The following is a 16363-nucleotide window of genomic DNA, read 5'->3' as shown; positions in this document are numbered from 1 at the left end:
CATCTGAACTGCTCCTGCAGTAATCCAACTCTGAGCAATTTACTGAGGATGAGAGGATAGACTTTCCAGTGACTTTCCCATTTGCACTCTCAGCAGATAGGCTGGTAATGGGTATCGACACAGGAGAAGTATAAACAGAAGAGAAACTGGGAGGCCTCTGAATGACCTTAAAAATCTACAGAGAACTAACGAGACCTGCATGTTTCTTTTTGGACTTTTAATCCCCTTACTGGTTAATAGGGGGAGAGAAGGGACTAGAAATAAAGTGTATGACCTGTTCATGGGAAGTCTCCCATAGAGCACTTTCACAGAGCTGTTCATCTGAGGCTCTCAAAGAGGGTAAGTGTGTTGCCCATGGTCTCACAGTGCGAACACTAGCCGAGCTGAGAATACAACCCAAGTTTCCTGATTCCTTGTTCAGTGCCCTGGTCATTGGAGCAGCACTGCTTCCCTTATCTTCCCTCTCCCCTATAGTATTTTATTAAGGCTGGAAACAGCCTGCATGAGTTACAGAAGTACATGGCTGGAAGCAATAACTTCTATTCATGGCTTTTAAGATAGAGGTTTTTTGACAGATATTTCTGTTCTAGTCACATGCTTGTGATTAATATGACTGTCAGAGACTTGCCAAGTCTTTCTTGCTGGCTGCCAAGGTGATGACATTGATTTTTCCTTCCTAATGCACATTGTGTAATAATAGCAAAAAAAAAAAAAAAAAAAAAAAAAATCTTTAAAGCTGATAAGGTTTCTTAAAGCACCATGTAAAGACCTGATTCTGACAGTCCCAGTCGCAACAGAAATAGTGACCAGTTTGGGTTGTTCTTTACATCCAATTCTAAGGCATGATTAATAGTGGCTTTGAAAGGATGCAGTACCCAGCTGAAGGGCTAAATAAGTAGTATGTTTTCTTGAGTGAATGAGAGTGTCATTTACCAGGCCTTGCATTGTTACATGTGTGAAGTGCCCAGCAATAGAGGTAGCACACATCTGTTTTTTGTTCCTAACACTTCATGTCTTATATTAGAGGAAGAAGGCTACTTCAAAAAAAGTAAAGTGCTTTCTTCTCATTATAGGTGGTTCTTTAAAAGGAATCTGCCAGCATTCCGCAGTCATTCTAGAAGCAAAGTTATTGCACTTCATGACTTGGTCATTTTAAAATGAGCTTTTCAGAGTAAAAATAAATAGACCACAAAGTAATGCAGAGGGTGAAAAATCTTACCAAGCGCCAGTTTGCCACCAAAAGAGGTACACTTACTTGTGGTAAAAGCAGAGGTAACAAGCACACGTATTGTGGCTTGCTGGGAGTTGACAAGCTGCACAAGTATGTGTTGTGACTGTTACAGGGACGGATATTTTCACATATCACTCTCCCTTCAATCCACTGCAGTGGGTGAAAAGACACAACAACTAGCTATAGTGTGATCTATATTGTTTATTATCACTATTATATTTATATTTTGGTGCCAAAAATGCACTGAGCAAAAACCCTAAATTTCACTTTACTTGCAAATATTTGAGTTATTGGATCATTTTATTAAAAAAGGAACTAGAATCTGTACATATGAAACAAGGAGGCCTTTTCTTTATTATTTTTGAATCCCCTCATTACTTTGCCCATTGTTATTTTCTGTGTTTTGACTGTAAGCGTCTCTGCTCGGGGACCTTGTCTTTCTGTATCTCTGTAAAGAACCATGTGCATCCAGCAGGAAGATGAGTTTACAAAGCTGATATTCAGAGCACTGCAATACTCTCACTTCGCATGCAGAACTGTTGATACTATTTCATTTCATGGCTGCCTGGTGACCCACGTGAAGTGAGTTTTGTGGCTCTCACTCCCATTCCCAGGGGACAGGTGTCCAAAACCCAGAAGACACTCTTGAAGTTGCACTAACGATATGCCAACACTGCAAGTGAAGGTGTGATTGTAGCACAGGTAAGCATTTAGTCTTTAATCTACTTAGCATGGATAACACTGTAGACAGGCTTCAGCACAGGCCAGTAACCCTTGCAGGTTCCCTGACTCCCTGGCAAGCTTGTACCTGGTGAGCTATCCTGTGCTGAAGCCTGTGCAACCACGTCTACTCTACTGTTGTTACCCAGGCTAGCTAGACTAAAGATTGAATGCTTCCCTGTGCTACCTTCACTTGCCATGTAGAAACACCCATAATGGCATACTAGTTGCCAGCTTCATTAGAGGCTCCAAAGACTGAGGCCCCAATTCAGCAATGCACTTAAGTCTGTGCTTAGCTTTAACCAGATGAGTGGTCCATTTGAAATAAATGGGATTACTCATGGGACTACTCACGTGCTTAGAGTTAAGCACATGCTTAAGTCCATTGTTGAATCAAGGCCTGGATGGGCCATGGAGACTGACCTGTTCTTTCAGCCCTAGGTCTGGTCCCTCAGATCAGAGCTGAAGCACAATAGTACGAGAGTGTTAGGGAGCCTGCACTGGCATAACTAATGCTGAACCTTTTCCTTGACAGAGGTTCAGGCTCCGAGAACCATGATATTTTAATAAGTAAAAAAATTCCAAACAAGTAATGCTTAGAGAGGGAGAGAAATTGTTTCTGTGAAATCCTGCTTTGTTGTCTTTAGCATCCAACCATGCTTTTCAGGCACAGAGCAGGGTATGGTAGGTAGGCTGGGCATTCTCTGCCTTTAACATTAGCCACAGACTTTCACTGGTACAGACAGGTTTCAGAGTCTTATTTCTCCTGCCAATCTGCTCTGTGTACTTTCTGCCAGAATGGCTTGGACTGACCCTACTTGACCTGCCCCAGGAATATGATCTGCAGTGATAGAGAGTGGAAAATCTAAATGATCAATTCCCAGCACTTTCATAATCCATTTAGAAAGAATAATTCAACATTCTCCCCTATTTCATGTCTTCAGTGACCCCAACAAAGCCAGTGTTGTTGTTTTTTAACATGAAGTTTTTCTCAGGGTTGTGACAGGGTACTGTGAGTAGCATCCTGGTCACTGATGTTTTCTGCAGCATGAAGAAGGCTGCAGGCTCAGTTATGAGCAATTAAATACTTTCTGTTGGGAGATTCTGAGTGCCTGGATGGTAGTCACTAGGCTAATGATGTAATTGGGAGCATATAAGTGGTAGGAACCGAGAGCAACTGTGCGCAGGAGGGAAGCGTAGAGAGTGGGCTTGGGCTAGGGAGTGAAGGTGCAGGGAAGCCCCTTCTTGCTGTAAGCCAGCAACACTGTGTTACTGTGTATGGAAATAATAAATACATAGTTGGTGAAGGTGTGTGTTATGACTATGAGACCATGTGAACTGACCACGCGATGAAATACACCAGGTAATGACAGTGGCCATAAATATGGTTCCTCTACGCTTCACAATCCACAGTGTTTTCAGGCACTTGGAGTAATGAATGAACAGCAAAAGAATTTTCCATATCATACAGTTTTTTCTCTGCCTTAAACTACACACTGTCATCCCACATTTTTTCTTTGATTCACACCCTCAAGTCTTCCTAGTGTATGGAGCAAAGCTCACCAAGGGTAGGCTGGCAGTTTGCAGATTGGATGCGATGTCCCCTTGTAGAGGATGGGAGTACTGGAGTACTTATGGAAATATTGTAGAGAAATAGCAAAGACAGGAGCTTGGATGATAATATCACATAAGAGATCTTGCATCTTAACTCACTTAAAGATTTGCTCTCCCCTCTAACTACCTGCTGCCCCAGTCTTTGCCGCTGTTTACTCTTTTCATTGTGCTGGAAGGTTGGTCTTTATAGGTACCATTAGTCAGTGAGCTCCAGGGTCTGTCTTTTTTCACAGTGTGTTAGCCTCCTTTAAAAATTCTAGTAGGAGCACGTTTTTACTTTTCTGTTGCTAAGAAAATTACTTTGTCTCCTCTGTACCCACAAATCTCAGTAAGATGGAGAGAAAAGCTAGGAAGATTTTTATATAAGTTTTTCAGGCAGGCCTGATGTATAAAATAATGAATGCTTCCTCCTCCATACATCCATCTGTTCAGGCTCCTTCCTGTACTTGGCTAACTAATTCTCGTAAGCTCTTTGGAACCACTATATGTGAGGCAGACACATTATGCATAGAATTATTCAGAGCAATGTGAACACTGACTCAGATTTTTGTGAGTATTTTCTACTCAGAGAACAGAGTTTATAGCCAGAGTTTGCTAGTAAGTTATGTTTTTTAATTATTCTTGATATAAACTTATGCAAGGTCCTCAACTTCATTTCCTTGCTGATAGCAAAATTTTTCCAGAATCATTAGATCAGAGAAGTGATCAAGAGTAGGTCATGTTTTTTGTTCAGTTCTCCTTTTAGAGCTTTTGTGGTATATTAAAAAGCAAATGGGGTTCTGTTTGATTTCATGATGGTGTGAACATATGCACCAAGATGAAGATGTCTTCAAACACAAGGGTGATTACCAGTAGGTTGGATTTGATCACCAGTCTATTTCTGTGGTCAGAGAGTTGCTGCCAGTCCATTATGGTGCCACTCCCAAGAGCAATATCACTTGAAATGACAGTGAACCATTGGAAGGTACTGATTAGATGACACTTCAGTGCCTTCCATAGTTTCTTTGGCATTACACCTGTGTTGTGTATATCACACTGTGATGAAATCCATTGTGTTGGTTTTATCCATTAAGCCTTGTGTAGTCTGTGGTTATGTAAGAGACCCGTTTCTTATATATCACTATATCTGCACACATTTATTTAAGTAATTATATAGGTTAGCATACATTGATACTGATTCTTCATTTTTACATTTTTGTATTATGTTAGAAAATGGTGAATGATATTCTTATTCACTGGATAATGATCAATTTTTTACTTGTGTTTTTGTGTCAAGCTCCATTTGGATGGAAATTGTAATTCAATCAAAATGCTCAAAAAACATCATTTAAAAGAGCTTTTATTAGTTAAGTAAAACAACCTTAAATGTGCTGGATTCGTAAGGAAAATAAGTAAGTTTATCAAAACATGTTTTGCATTTAGATTTATTAAATGAAGTCTTTTCTGTAGGTAGTGAATTGAACTGATTGTTTTCTGGTTATCATGTTCTTTGGTATTTTAGAACTAGTAGATCTCACACTTAGTTTTTATTCATAGATTGTGTGATTGGGTGTACCATGCCCTTTGAAGCCCCTGCTGGAAGCCTCAAGGTCCTACCACACCCCATCCTAGGAAGGGAGGTGGGTCATCCAGGCCTGCGTAGAAAGGCTGCAGTGAGCAGCCAATCAGAGTGCAGTGGAATCAGTTTAAAAGAGCTGCAGGGCCTGAGCAAGTCAGTTCTGGACTGGGACCAGAGGAGCAAGGAAGGGTGCTCCCTGCTGGTCACTGGAGCTCCAGGAAGAACCAGAAGATGGATTCTGGTGACATTGTCACTCAGTGAGAAAGAAGAGGAGTTGAGAACATCAGCCCTGAGGTAAGGGCTATGTGGGAAGCAGCCCAGCAAATGCAGCAGCAACTATTAATGGAAGGAGCACATGGCTGCTGTTTATAGGGTTGCTGGGTTGGGATCCAGAGTAGTAGGTGAGCCTGGGTCCCCCCACCAACCACTGGGAAAGTAGCATATGTCCCGAGAAGGGGATAAGGCTCATTTAGAAGCCCAAGCAAAGGACTGGGATTTAAAGGGCTCAGGGACAGGGCTGAAGACCCTGACAAGGGCAGACAGACTGTTGAGTGAACTCCTGGTCACGACCCCCTGGAAGGGGACTGAAGTTAAATAGTGACCTGGCTGGAGAGATGGAACACCAGAGAACCACCGAGGACAAATAGTCTCCAAGGAGAAAGGCCAGGGGCCAGTGCTCCACAACAGTGAAGGAACAGACTTAAAACTAGCCCAGAAGGGAACGAGGACTGAGCCCAGAGACAGGGCTGCAGATGCCAACAAGGACACAGTGATGGTCCTTGTAGGATTTTCTTTTACTCTGGAAGGGGTTTGTCAATTTTAGACTGTGTGACGTAGCTGGAGGGCTGAGTCACTGAAGACATACCTGATGAGGGCTACAGCCAACAGGAGGCACCAGGAGCAGAGATTAAGAGTTCGGGATTGCAACAACATGACAGGAGGTGCTCACGAGAGGTTAGTGCACCTCATCACAGATTGGAAGAGAGAAACAAGTTTTCCTGCTTTTTCAGCTCCCAGTTGGTTTCTTAATTTTGAATGAGCTAATCACTGAACTGAACTAGTTGAATAAACTTAAGTGAAGAAAATATTCTTTCTGCGTCTGCAGAAGAGGGTATTGCTATCAAAAGCTGATTTAACACTTTAACTCTGGTTCCAGGTGCTTAGCCAGTGAATTCCACTAGTTCAGTGGTCTGACATTCTTTAAAACCTCAGCAGCAAATAATTACTACTTGAATACCACTTTTTTGTTTAATTTAAATGATTTTTAAAGATTGTAGTAAGTTTAGGCCTCAAAAATAGGTTGTCATGATTAAGGCTGTGAGTCTGTCATGGAAGTCATAGATTTTGTGACTTTCTGTGACCTCTGTGACTTCTGCAGTGGCTGGTGCTGGCTCCGGGGCTGCCCGAGCCGGGCAGCAGCAGTTTGGGTGTGTGGGAGGGGGATCAGGGCTAGGGGTGGGGATTGGGCGAGTAGTGAGGGGAGCTTACCTAGGGGTGGGGGGTTCCCTGGCTCCCACTGGCATGGTCTTGCAGCTCCTAGGCAGAGGGGTCAGGGGGCTTCATGCGCTGCCCACACCCGCAGCTCCCATTGGCTGTGGTTCCCGGCCAATGGGGGCTACGCAGCTGGTGCTTGTGGTGGGAGCAGCGCGTGGAGACCCCTGACCCCTCTGCCACCTAGGAACTGCAGGGACATCCGGAGCTGGGTAGGGAGCCCCGGCCAACCCTTGCCCCACACCAGCTGGGATCCCGGGCTGCGTGCTGCTGCCTGCCCACCTAGCTGCCAGCACCAGCAGGGGTCCCAGGCCGCACGCCACTTCCCGTCCCCCCCAGCACCAGCAGAGACCTGGGCCATCTCCCCCAGCACCTACGGCACTCCCAGACCATCCCCCCTAGAGCACCCATGACCTCCTGCCCAGTTTTTAGTAAGGGGTATATAGTAAAGGTCATGGACAGGTCATAGGGCATGAATTTTTGTTTGCTGCCCATGACCTGTCCATGACTTTTACTAAAAATACCCATGATTAAAACGTAGCCTTAGTCATGATATCAGATTTAATTTTAAATAGGTTTATTTTTAAAAAGAAAAATATTTAATTTATATAAAAAAATCAGATTTCAATCAAGAAAATCTGATTTTAAAAAACATGAATCATTGACTTGTATCCACTCTATTTCTAAAGTTTTATATCTTCAGAGCATGGTTCTTCTTTTCTTTTCTTCACTGAGCTATCACTGGAGTTTTTTCTTTCTGGCAGGCATGGACGGCTAACAGAAGGGGGCAACTGTTGTTGTCCATTGTGGCATACTATCTTGTGTGTGTCTATTTATATACCCTAGTGCCATAGTGCCGGTCCATGATAAAATACTAAGGGGATATCGTGAACTTAAAAATCACACTTGTCTGGGTTTTTTTTGGTTTTTTTTTTTACTTATTGTTCCAGTGGACACAAGATCATTTTCACTCAAAAGATTAGAGAATAGTAATTCTAAAAAAATCTTTTCCAGTTTGCTTACTGTGTGCATTTCATAGCCCTTTGCATAGTCAGTTGCTCTGCTTCTCCTGTATAGTCAGTTTTTCCTGTTTATGTAGGTCTTTCACATAGAAATAGGGGAGAAAAAATCCTTTGAAAACAGGGCAAATGATTCTAAAACCACAATAATTAGTAGGGGGGCAGGTGTATAATCTGAAATTACTTTTAACGTCTGTTTTTTATGACTAGATTTTGTGATAATTTTTCCAACTCCATGGTTAAAACTACACTGAATTTGTGTTAAGCTATGTTGCTGCTACCACCACCTTGTGGCTTATCAACTTGCAAAGCTAAGCACTGTGAGCCTGGTTAGGCATTTAATGGGAAATAGCTAGGTATTAGAGTAGCATGTTTGTAATATAGTGGTGTTGGTAATTCAGTATGTGTTCATCTTCTCTCCAAGTCAATAAAGAACCAGTACCATAGTCTTCTGTTAAGGACAATGCATGTTAGGTGATTTCATCTTTGTGTTACAGTAAAACCAAGATACTGACTTTTTTTTGAAGATTAAAGTTCCCATGGCACTTACTACAGGGATAGAAGATCACTCCCAGTGTCCTGTCCAATTTCATTTCAGTTAGGTTATTCCCTATAGTATTCTGGTAGTATCTGTTGGATAAGGTATTCCCTGCCCTGAACTGTGGGATAGTGATGCTCAGTCTCCTCCACTTCAGTGTGCCCATTGTCACACCAGGAATTGTGAGGCTATGGGCATGAATCACACCTTTCCACTATGAGCCATCTCTTAAGTTTCTTTTTTTTTCTCCGTTCAGTGTTGTCTGAAAGCCTTTCTAGCCATTCGAATGGAGGGGAATGCTTTGTTCTGCTCTGCAGTGCCGAATGAGTCTGATTTATGGAATTGTGCAATGGCCAGATAAGTCTGGCTGTTCCAAGTCAAGGTGGGGGAAGCAATGAGAAGAAAGGGAAGAGAGAGAGAAAAAGTTTCTCTATGAGAATTTTTCTATGTTTAGTAATTTGTGTAAAACCTTCTTCTGGATACGTTCCTCATTAGCTAAAAACTCCTAACTATCTCTTTTGATTTTGTGTTTGTCAGAATAGACTTGATATGATTATCAGCTCAAATGCAGCCTGATTGATCAGTATGTAATAACAGCTCTGCTTAGATATTAATAACATTCTTTTTGTGGGTAAAAAGCATGTATGATTGCTGCAGAAATATACTGCATAGTTTACTAATCAGATGCTAAAAAATGATGATTTGTTATGGACGCAAATCCTGCAGTCCTTATTCGTTGTCCTTAATGTGTAAAGCAGGAATGCAGTATTTTTGTTACTAGAAATCGCCATTACACCAGCACTCACTATTCCCATGAAAGTTATTGATATTCCTTGTGCTCCATCTTAAATCCCTGGGAAGGGTGGATTTAAGAAACATCCTAGAGGTGTCAGGATTTAATGTAGCAATAATTTACAGAGTGATCTGGGGAGGTTAGAACACATTTTGGGTATTTAAAAAAATTATTACATCTTAATTTAGGTTTCATGTTTTTCAAAACCAGTTTTTGTGAAGCTTGTACCTGACATTGCGGACTGAAGTCCTCTGCTTACCCACAGCAAAAACACAAGCAGTGCCAGTGCCCCATCATTGTGCTTCAGTCCTCCCCTAGAGGGGCCAGCATACAGGCAAAAGTGGATAATGGGAAAACATTTCACCCAGCAAACCTTGAGAGCATGAAACTGAGTCAGTAGCTTTGCTGCTACATCTAACCGAAAGGGAAAAGTGCATCAACTTGATGTTTCAGATAAAATGATCAGCTGTGAAATAGTTAACAACCTTGGTGTTTAAAATATTTACATCAGGGCTTGTCTATACTTACTGGGGGATTGATGCGCGGCGTTAGGTGCATTGGCGGTCGATTTAGTGGGTCTAGTGAAGACCCGCTAAATCGACTGCAGATTGCGCTCCTGTCAACTCCTGTACTCCAACTGAATGAGAAATGCAAGGGGAATCGACAGGAGATCGTCTCCCATCGACATAGGATAGTGTGGACCCTGTGGTAAGTAGATCTAAGTATGTCGATTCAGCTACGTTATTTACATAGCTGAAGTTGCGTAACTTAGATCGCTCTCCCCCTGTAGTGTAGACAAGGCTTCAGGGTCCAGAGTTAACCCTGCACTGAGATGAATAGGGAAGTTTGTGGATATCAGAGCTGTTGTTTCATGCTCTTTCTGTAGAGACTCAAAGTCAGTGAGTTAATATCATTTTACTGGACTAGCTTCTGTTGGTGAGAGAGAAGCTTTCGAGCTTACACAGAGCTCCTCTTCAGTCAGACATCCCTGCACTGATTACATTCAATCCTCATTATTAAATTTGTTTTTGCAACCATAAGGGCTGGAGACTCAGTAAAATAAAGCTTAGCACCTGGCAGGGCCAGTGCAACCATTTAGGCGACCTAGGCAGTCGCCTGGGGTGCTTGGATTTGAGGGGTGGCATTTTCTTCGGCAGTGACCACGGCGGCCGTATCTTCGGCCACCCTGGTTGCCCAGCATTTAGGCGACGGGAGCTGGGGCAGGGGAGGGCGGGAAGGGCTGCCTGGAGCAAGTAAGGGGAAGGGGCGGCACACAGGGGAACTCCCCACCCCAGCTCACCCCTGCCCTGCCTCCTCCCTGAGCACGCCGTGGCTGCTTCACTTCTCCCGCCTCCCAGGGGGGAGGGGCATCAGGGTGGCGGCTCGGGAACGGGGGAGGGCACAAGCTGGAAAATTCGCCTAGGGCGCGAAACATCCTTGCACCAGCCCTGGCACCTGGATTACAAATATGCAGCATATTTGGGAAAAATAGATAATTACATTATTCTTCATGTCGGCATAATTATATGTAGGGCTCTGTTTATGGGAGAGGGACACAAAGGGTGTGTGAAGGGAAGCAGAAGCACATCATATGAGTGACATGCGACAAAAGGAGAGAGGAAGACAGCATGTGTGCAAAGCCTTGAAGGTGGGAAGGAGTTTGAATTTGATGCCAGGGAAGAGACTCTGAGAGTGTGGGGCTGACAAGGTCAGATTGGCAGGAGAGAGAGACAAGTTTACTTAGTGACATCATTTTGGATAGACTGGAATGGGGAGCAAAGTGGGAGTCGGGCATGCCAGAGAACAGGAGTTGCAATAGTCTAAGCAGGAGAGTACCAAGGCCTGGGTGGAGGGTTGGCAGCAGTGAAGGAGAGAAATGATTGATATGGGAGAGGTAGAGGAAGAAATGAAAGATTTAGCAGCAGCCTAAAGGGGTATAAGTGGTGAAGGATGGAGAGGTGCCAGGGAACATATTGCAGTTGTGAGTCTGAGGCACAAGGAGGTTGGTGGGATATAGAAGAGGGTGTGTGTGGGGAGAATTTGGGCAGCGAGGGGAAAGATGAGGAGTTCTATTTTAGCCATGTAGTGTTTGAGTTGACAACACAGTCATCCAGGAAGAGGTGTCAGAGGGAGAGCTGCAGATCTGAGAGTGAGCCCAGGCAGAGAGATTGGGCGGGGCAGAGGTAAATTGAAGAGTTGTCAGCATAGTGATGGTCATTAAAACCATGAGAATGGAGGAAGTAAAATCAGGGTAAGGTACAGAGGCAGAACAGGGAAGGGACCAGGATGGAGACATGAGGAGTCTTCAGAAGGGGGTGGGCAAGAAGAACTAACAGAGTGAAATTGATTATATGAAATAAAACTGGTTCATAGATCTCACTGGGTGGATCTAATTTGTTTGTCCAGTGCTCTTGTGGTCAGGTGTCCAACATTACAGGGAAGAATTTCATACACACTCTTGCTCCTCTCACCAGAAAACCCACAGCCTTGTGATTAATTTAATTCTTGAAAAATATCTTTTTATCTTTGACCTGAGTCTGCACATCAGCAACCTCAATTTCCTTTGAGATCAGCTGGAGGTCTGGGTGCTCCACAAGGCTCAGGACCAGCCGCATTAGGTTTTTAAAAAATGTGATCGCTATCCCTGGAGACAGAACATGGTATAGCTTACATCTGGGGACCTAAAAACTACTTGACAAAGTATTTACATCGCTGTTCAGAGGAGATTTTAGTTTCAAGCTGCCAGAACTTTGGCTGTCCTAATACAGCTCCAGTAAGCCTGGCTTTTTATTATTTTTTTCAGATGTTTCCACAGAACTTGTTAACACAGATGTGAAATCAGATGTGCAGGTGCAGTCTCAGTTGTTAGAATGTCAGCTCCAGGAGCCAAAGCGATGGCACTCCCAGCACTTACTGTTTTCTAACAAATTGCCATGAAAGTCTGTTGTTACACAGCATTGTCTGATTTTCTAGTAGCAGTATGTAAAATCTTCAGAGCCTGGCTGCCATTCTTGACAACGGGAAATGAGTCCCTTTGGTGCAGTGGCCTGCTTGAAAAGGTCATCAGTGTGTATTTATTCTTGGCTCCTGCCAAACAGGGGTATGAGAATATTGTTTCTGCACTGAAGGGATACCAATTTCTATCTCATTAAAAAGGGATTTAAATTTTTTTCTTTCTAATGACATTAAGTCATTCTCAGTGGTCACAGTAGTGCAGAAGAAAGAGAAAATGCTGCTGTGGGGAGAGTAGAGTGGAGATGTAGTTAACAGTGATTTTGTAGTGAGGCTCATTTATTTTGCACCTGGGGGAAGGGAATTTCAGATGTTTATTTACTGGGTGTTTTCTTAGCTTTCTCTCTCTTCTTCTCTTGCCCTCTATTCCTTGTAAAGTTACTGGGCCAAATTCTGTTCCCAGAAACTCTCACACATCTCCGATTGGCTTGTCTTTTTTAAACATGAATGTGTACCACTTGAACATTGTTTAAAGGTCTTACAGGATAAAGATGGGACGTTCAATAAGGACAAATGCAAAGTACTTCACTTAGGAAGGAACAATCGTACATAATGGGAAATGACTGCCTAGCAAGGAGTACCGCAGAAGGGGATCTGGGCGTCATGGGGGATCATAAGTGAAATAAGAGTCAACAGTGTAACACTGTTGCGGGGGGAAAAAGCAAACATCATTTTGGGATGTATTAGCAGGAATGTTTTAAGCAAGACACAAGAAGCAATTTTTCTGCTCTATTCTGCGTTGATTAGGCCTCAGCTGGAATATTGTGTCCAGTTCTGGGTGTCACATTTCAGGAAAGATGTGGACAAACTGAAGACAGCAATAATAATAATTAATAATAAAAATTATTAAAGATCTAGAACACATGACCTATGAGGGAAGATTGAAAAAATTGAATCTGTTTAGTTTGGAGAAGAGAAGATTAAGGGAGGATATGATACCAGTTTTCAAGTACATAAAAGGTTGTTACAAGGAGGAGAGAGAAAAATTGTTCTTCTTAACCTTTGAGGATAGGATGAGAAGCAATGGGCTTAAATTGCAGTAAGGGCAGTTTAGGTTTGACATTAGGAAATACCTCCTAACTGTCAGGGTGACTAAGCAGTGGAATAAATTGCCTAGGAAAGTTGTGGAATCTCAGTCATTGGAGATTTTTAAGAGCAGGTTAGACAAACACCTGTCAGGGATGGTCTCTAGATAATACATAGTCCTGCCTTGAGTGCAGGAGACTGGACTAGAAGACCTCTTGAGGTCCCTTCCAGTCCTACAATTCTATGAAAGGTGGGCCTCAGGGAAAGATTTGGAGGAGAGGGCAGTGGCCATACAGGGAGGGTATTCAATGCATAAAGAGCAGCATTGCTGGAAAATACTGAGATCATTGTGAGAGAGACTGACAAGGCTGGCATAACTGGCAGAGCAGAAGGGGCGAGGGAAGGTGTTTTGACATAAGAGATGGGAGGACAAGTAGAGAGGAGTAGAGTTGTGAACAACTTTGAGTACAATATTTAAATTCAGTATTCGGCTATAGGGCAGTCTTAGTTTGAAGTTAATGAAGCTTTTTGTTAATAATTTCTTTGGTTTTTTAAAGAAGTGTGGGAGGGAGAACCAAGGTTTCCTGCCATGTGTTCTCTTTTTCCAAGTTTCCTTTACAATGGATGTGGGGGAGGTGCTCCAATTCTTTTGCGTCACCAGGACCTAGAAGTCTCACCTGGATCTCTGTAGCTTAATTAATTCTGACTTCCCTGTGCTCTGGGACACCTTGAGTGTTGACGATCCAGTGTGCACCATGCCTCTGAAATCTTGGAGTGTGTAAGAATTGACTCTGAAGTTTCTGAAACATGGCAAGCCCTGCGATGTCAGAAGCCACAGAGCGAGGAGGAATTTGGTGGGACTCAGCAGAAGGATTGTTAGGTCCCCATTGCTTTCTTGGGCTGGAGATGTGTGTCACACTCTGTTTCTGTGGATGCTAAGAGTCAGATAGATGCTGAGAGTCAGTCAGCACTTAAATGGATTGTGACCTTGCTGTGACAATAGCAATTCCCCCATAATGACTTGTCAGGAGAGACTCCCTGGCAGTACCAATGGCCATTTCTCCTCTCCTCTCCTCTCCCTTATGGAGGAGAATAGGATGTGGCAACTTCTCATTATTCATGTAGCATCTGATTTTTTGAAAGTGCTCAGCACTCACAAATTCCAGTGAAATCTATGGGAGCTGTGGGTATTCAGCTCCTTTGAACATCACGAAGTGGGTATTTACCCATGAAAGCTTATGCTCCAATACATTTGTTAGTCTGTAAGGTGCCACAGGACTCTGTTGCTTTTTACAGATCCAGTCTTACCTGGCTACTCCCTGATACTTTGAACATCATGGAATTTGTTTTTTAACCAAGAATTCACTGTAAGCCTGAAGACAGTGGGAAGGGGAGGGATAGCTCAGTGGTTTGAGCATTGGCCTGCTAACCCTAGGGTTGTGAGTTCAATCCTTGAGGGGGCCATTTAGGGATCTGGGGCAAAAATCTGTCTGAGGCTGGTCCTGCTTTGAGCAGAGGGTTGGACTAGATGATCTCCTGAGGTCCCTTCCAACCCTGATATTCTATGATTGGCATTCAAAGCAGATTGAAACATTGGACCAGATCCCAGATTTACTCCAATTGAGGACCTAGCCCAGAATGTTCAGCCCATTCCTAAAATAATTGTCTAAATCTGGAATCCCAGATCCTAATCAAATAAATGTGTGTGGTAATTACTCTGGATAAGACCCTTACAGTTTTGAGATTTCTGCTTTGCATTGTTTTATAATTTTTGTTTTAAAAGTTTTGCAAGGTAGATTTCAATTAAAGTAATCTGTGTTGGAAACAGTTATCATAAGCCCCCTTTGCTTTGCAGAGAGCAGGGCACTGGCTGAATGTGGGCAGTCTATCAGAACCATTTCCTTGTGTGCAGTACAAGGATATTTGGAGAGAGTGCAAGTTGATACAGAAATGTCTACCACGCAGCTCTGTCTCTAGTTTCCAAAAGATGACCACCTTCCTTTTAAGGAACTGGCAAGGCCTCATTCCCCATTAATCCATTAGCTATTCGTCCTCAAGGAGCCTGTCACTTCTTAGCTCATCAATAGGCAGCCGTATGATTCTGTCCCTGCAAAGACTTAGGACACATGAATCAAAATAGTTGTGTGATGTCATGTCATAATGTGAATGTGCTCTGACCAATTGGTGCCAAGAATTGTTTGTACAGGGGTGGTTTCCTTTTACAGTCTTTTTAAAGAGACATCATGCAGAACTGCACATGACAATTCCCTTCAAGAGGACTTGTGCTTCCTTTGCATATTTAGTATTTTTTAAAAAGGGGAGCTTGTCAGCTAGTTACTGACCTCTTCTGCATAAGCTGACCCACTGGTGAAATTCTGTTTCAGCCTCTGAAGCTTTCTGACTGCGTAAGGATAAGAACTGCTGCTGCAAGCTGTACAGGCTTTTGAAATTCTCCTGGTATCCACAGATATTTTCAGAATAGTTACTGTACAGTAAGAATTAAGATCGGAACTGCTTTGGGCAAAGTTCAGCTACCTCTTCTGGATCTTTTTGTCATTAAGACGTGGTCTGAAGTCTCTTTCAGAAATTCAGAAGCTGAAGCTTTTCATAGCCGCACATTGTTTCAGCTGACTTTTTGGAATATCTTACTTTTTGCCCCTGCATTTCCATTTTAACTGACTTATTTTCCTGCCCCCCTCCATCTTTTGATCAGATCTGCTCTTTCTTCTTCTCCGATACCTGGTATGATTGACGGCTGCTATTGCTTTGGTGCCTGCTGCAGCTCATGAAGCGTTTTGGCAGTCTTAGAGGAAGCAAGAAACAAAAGGACCAGGGCAGAAGCTCTGAGAGGCGCAAATCTGAACCTCATGGCCTTTTAGGTAGGGAACTTCTGTTACCCCTCAATACGAGGATTAATTCTTTTTTTGGAGCAGGCTTTGTGTCTGTATACAAAAAAAAGAGCAACCTTCTGTTGTGGGTAGATATTAATGGGGATGTTTATACAGTATTTTGTACTTGATGGGAAACCCTAAGTGAATGCCTTTAGTATACATCTAAAAATCTATAAGGAACTAATCTTCCAAAATGATTTTTTTTCAAAGTTCCTTTACAGTATTGAGATTAAACTCTGTGAAATATATCCTGGCAGGCCTGCTGACTGTAAATTTCAAACTAGGTCTCTCTTACTTTAAAGAGAATTAAATGAAGTGCTAAGTTAGTAAATATTTAAATAGTATAACTGGTAGTTAAAAAGGGAAATATAAAAATTTTCAAACTAAATGCTACCTCCCATAGGCAACTGCTGTTCTAAACCATGTCTTTCAAGTGTCCCCCCGCAATTTCCAGTACACTTATATTTCAT

At 42.8% G+C, this 16363-nt stretch overlaps 1 protein-coding gene across 6 annotated transcripts in view; it reads left to right on the top strand.

The window, feature by feature from the left end:
* Positions 1-16363, top strand: part of PRKAG2 (protein kinase AMP-activated non-catalytic subunit gamma 2) — a 403378-nt gene that overhangs the window by 158980 nt on the left and 228035 nt on the right. The window contains exon 1 of one of the 6 annotated variants that reach the window (XM_030550043.1): positions 15716-15881. The exons of the other annotated variants lie outside the window; for them this stretch is intronic. Coding sequence (XP_030405903.1) covers positions 15788-15881 — 94 coding nt within the window. The 5' untranslated portion in view covers positions 15716-15787. Of the gene's footprint in view, positions 1-15715; positions 15882-16363 lie in introns of those variants that run through there. 6 annotated transcript variants of the gene reach the window in all.

This window comes from Gopherus evgoodei, chromosome 2 (genome assembly GCF_007399415.2).
Source record: "Gopherus evgoodei ecotype Sinaloan lineage chromosome 2, rGopEvg1_v1.p, whole genome shotgun sequence".
NCBI lineage: Eukaryota > Metazoa > Chordata > Testudines > Testudinidae > Gopherus > Gopherus evgoodei.
This window is presented reverse-complemented; position numbering and strand designations above follow the sequence as displayed.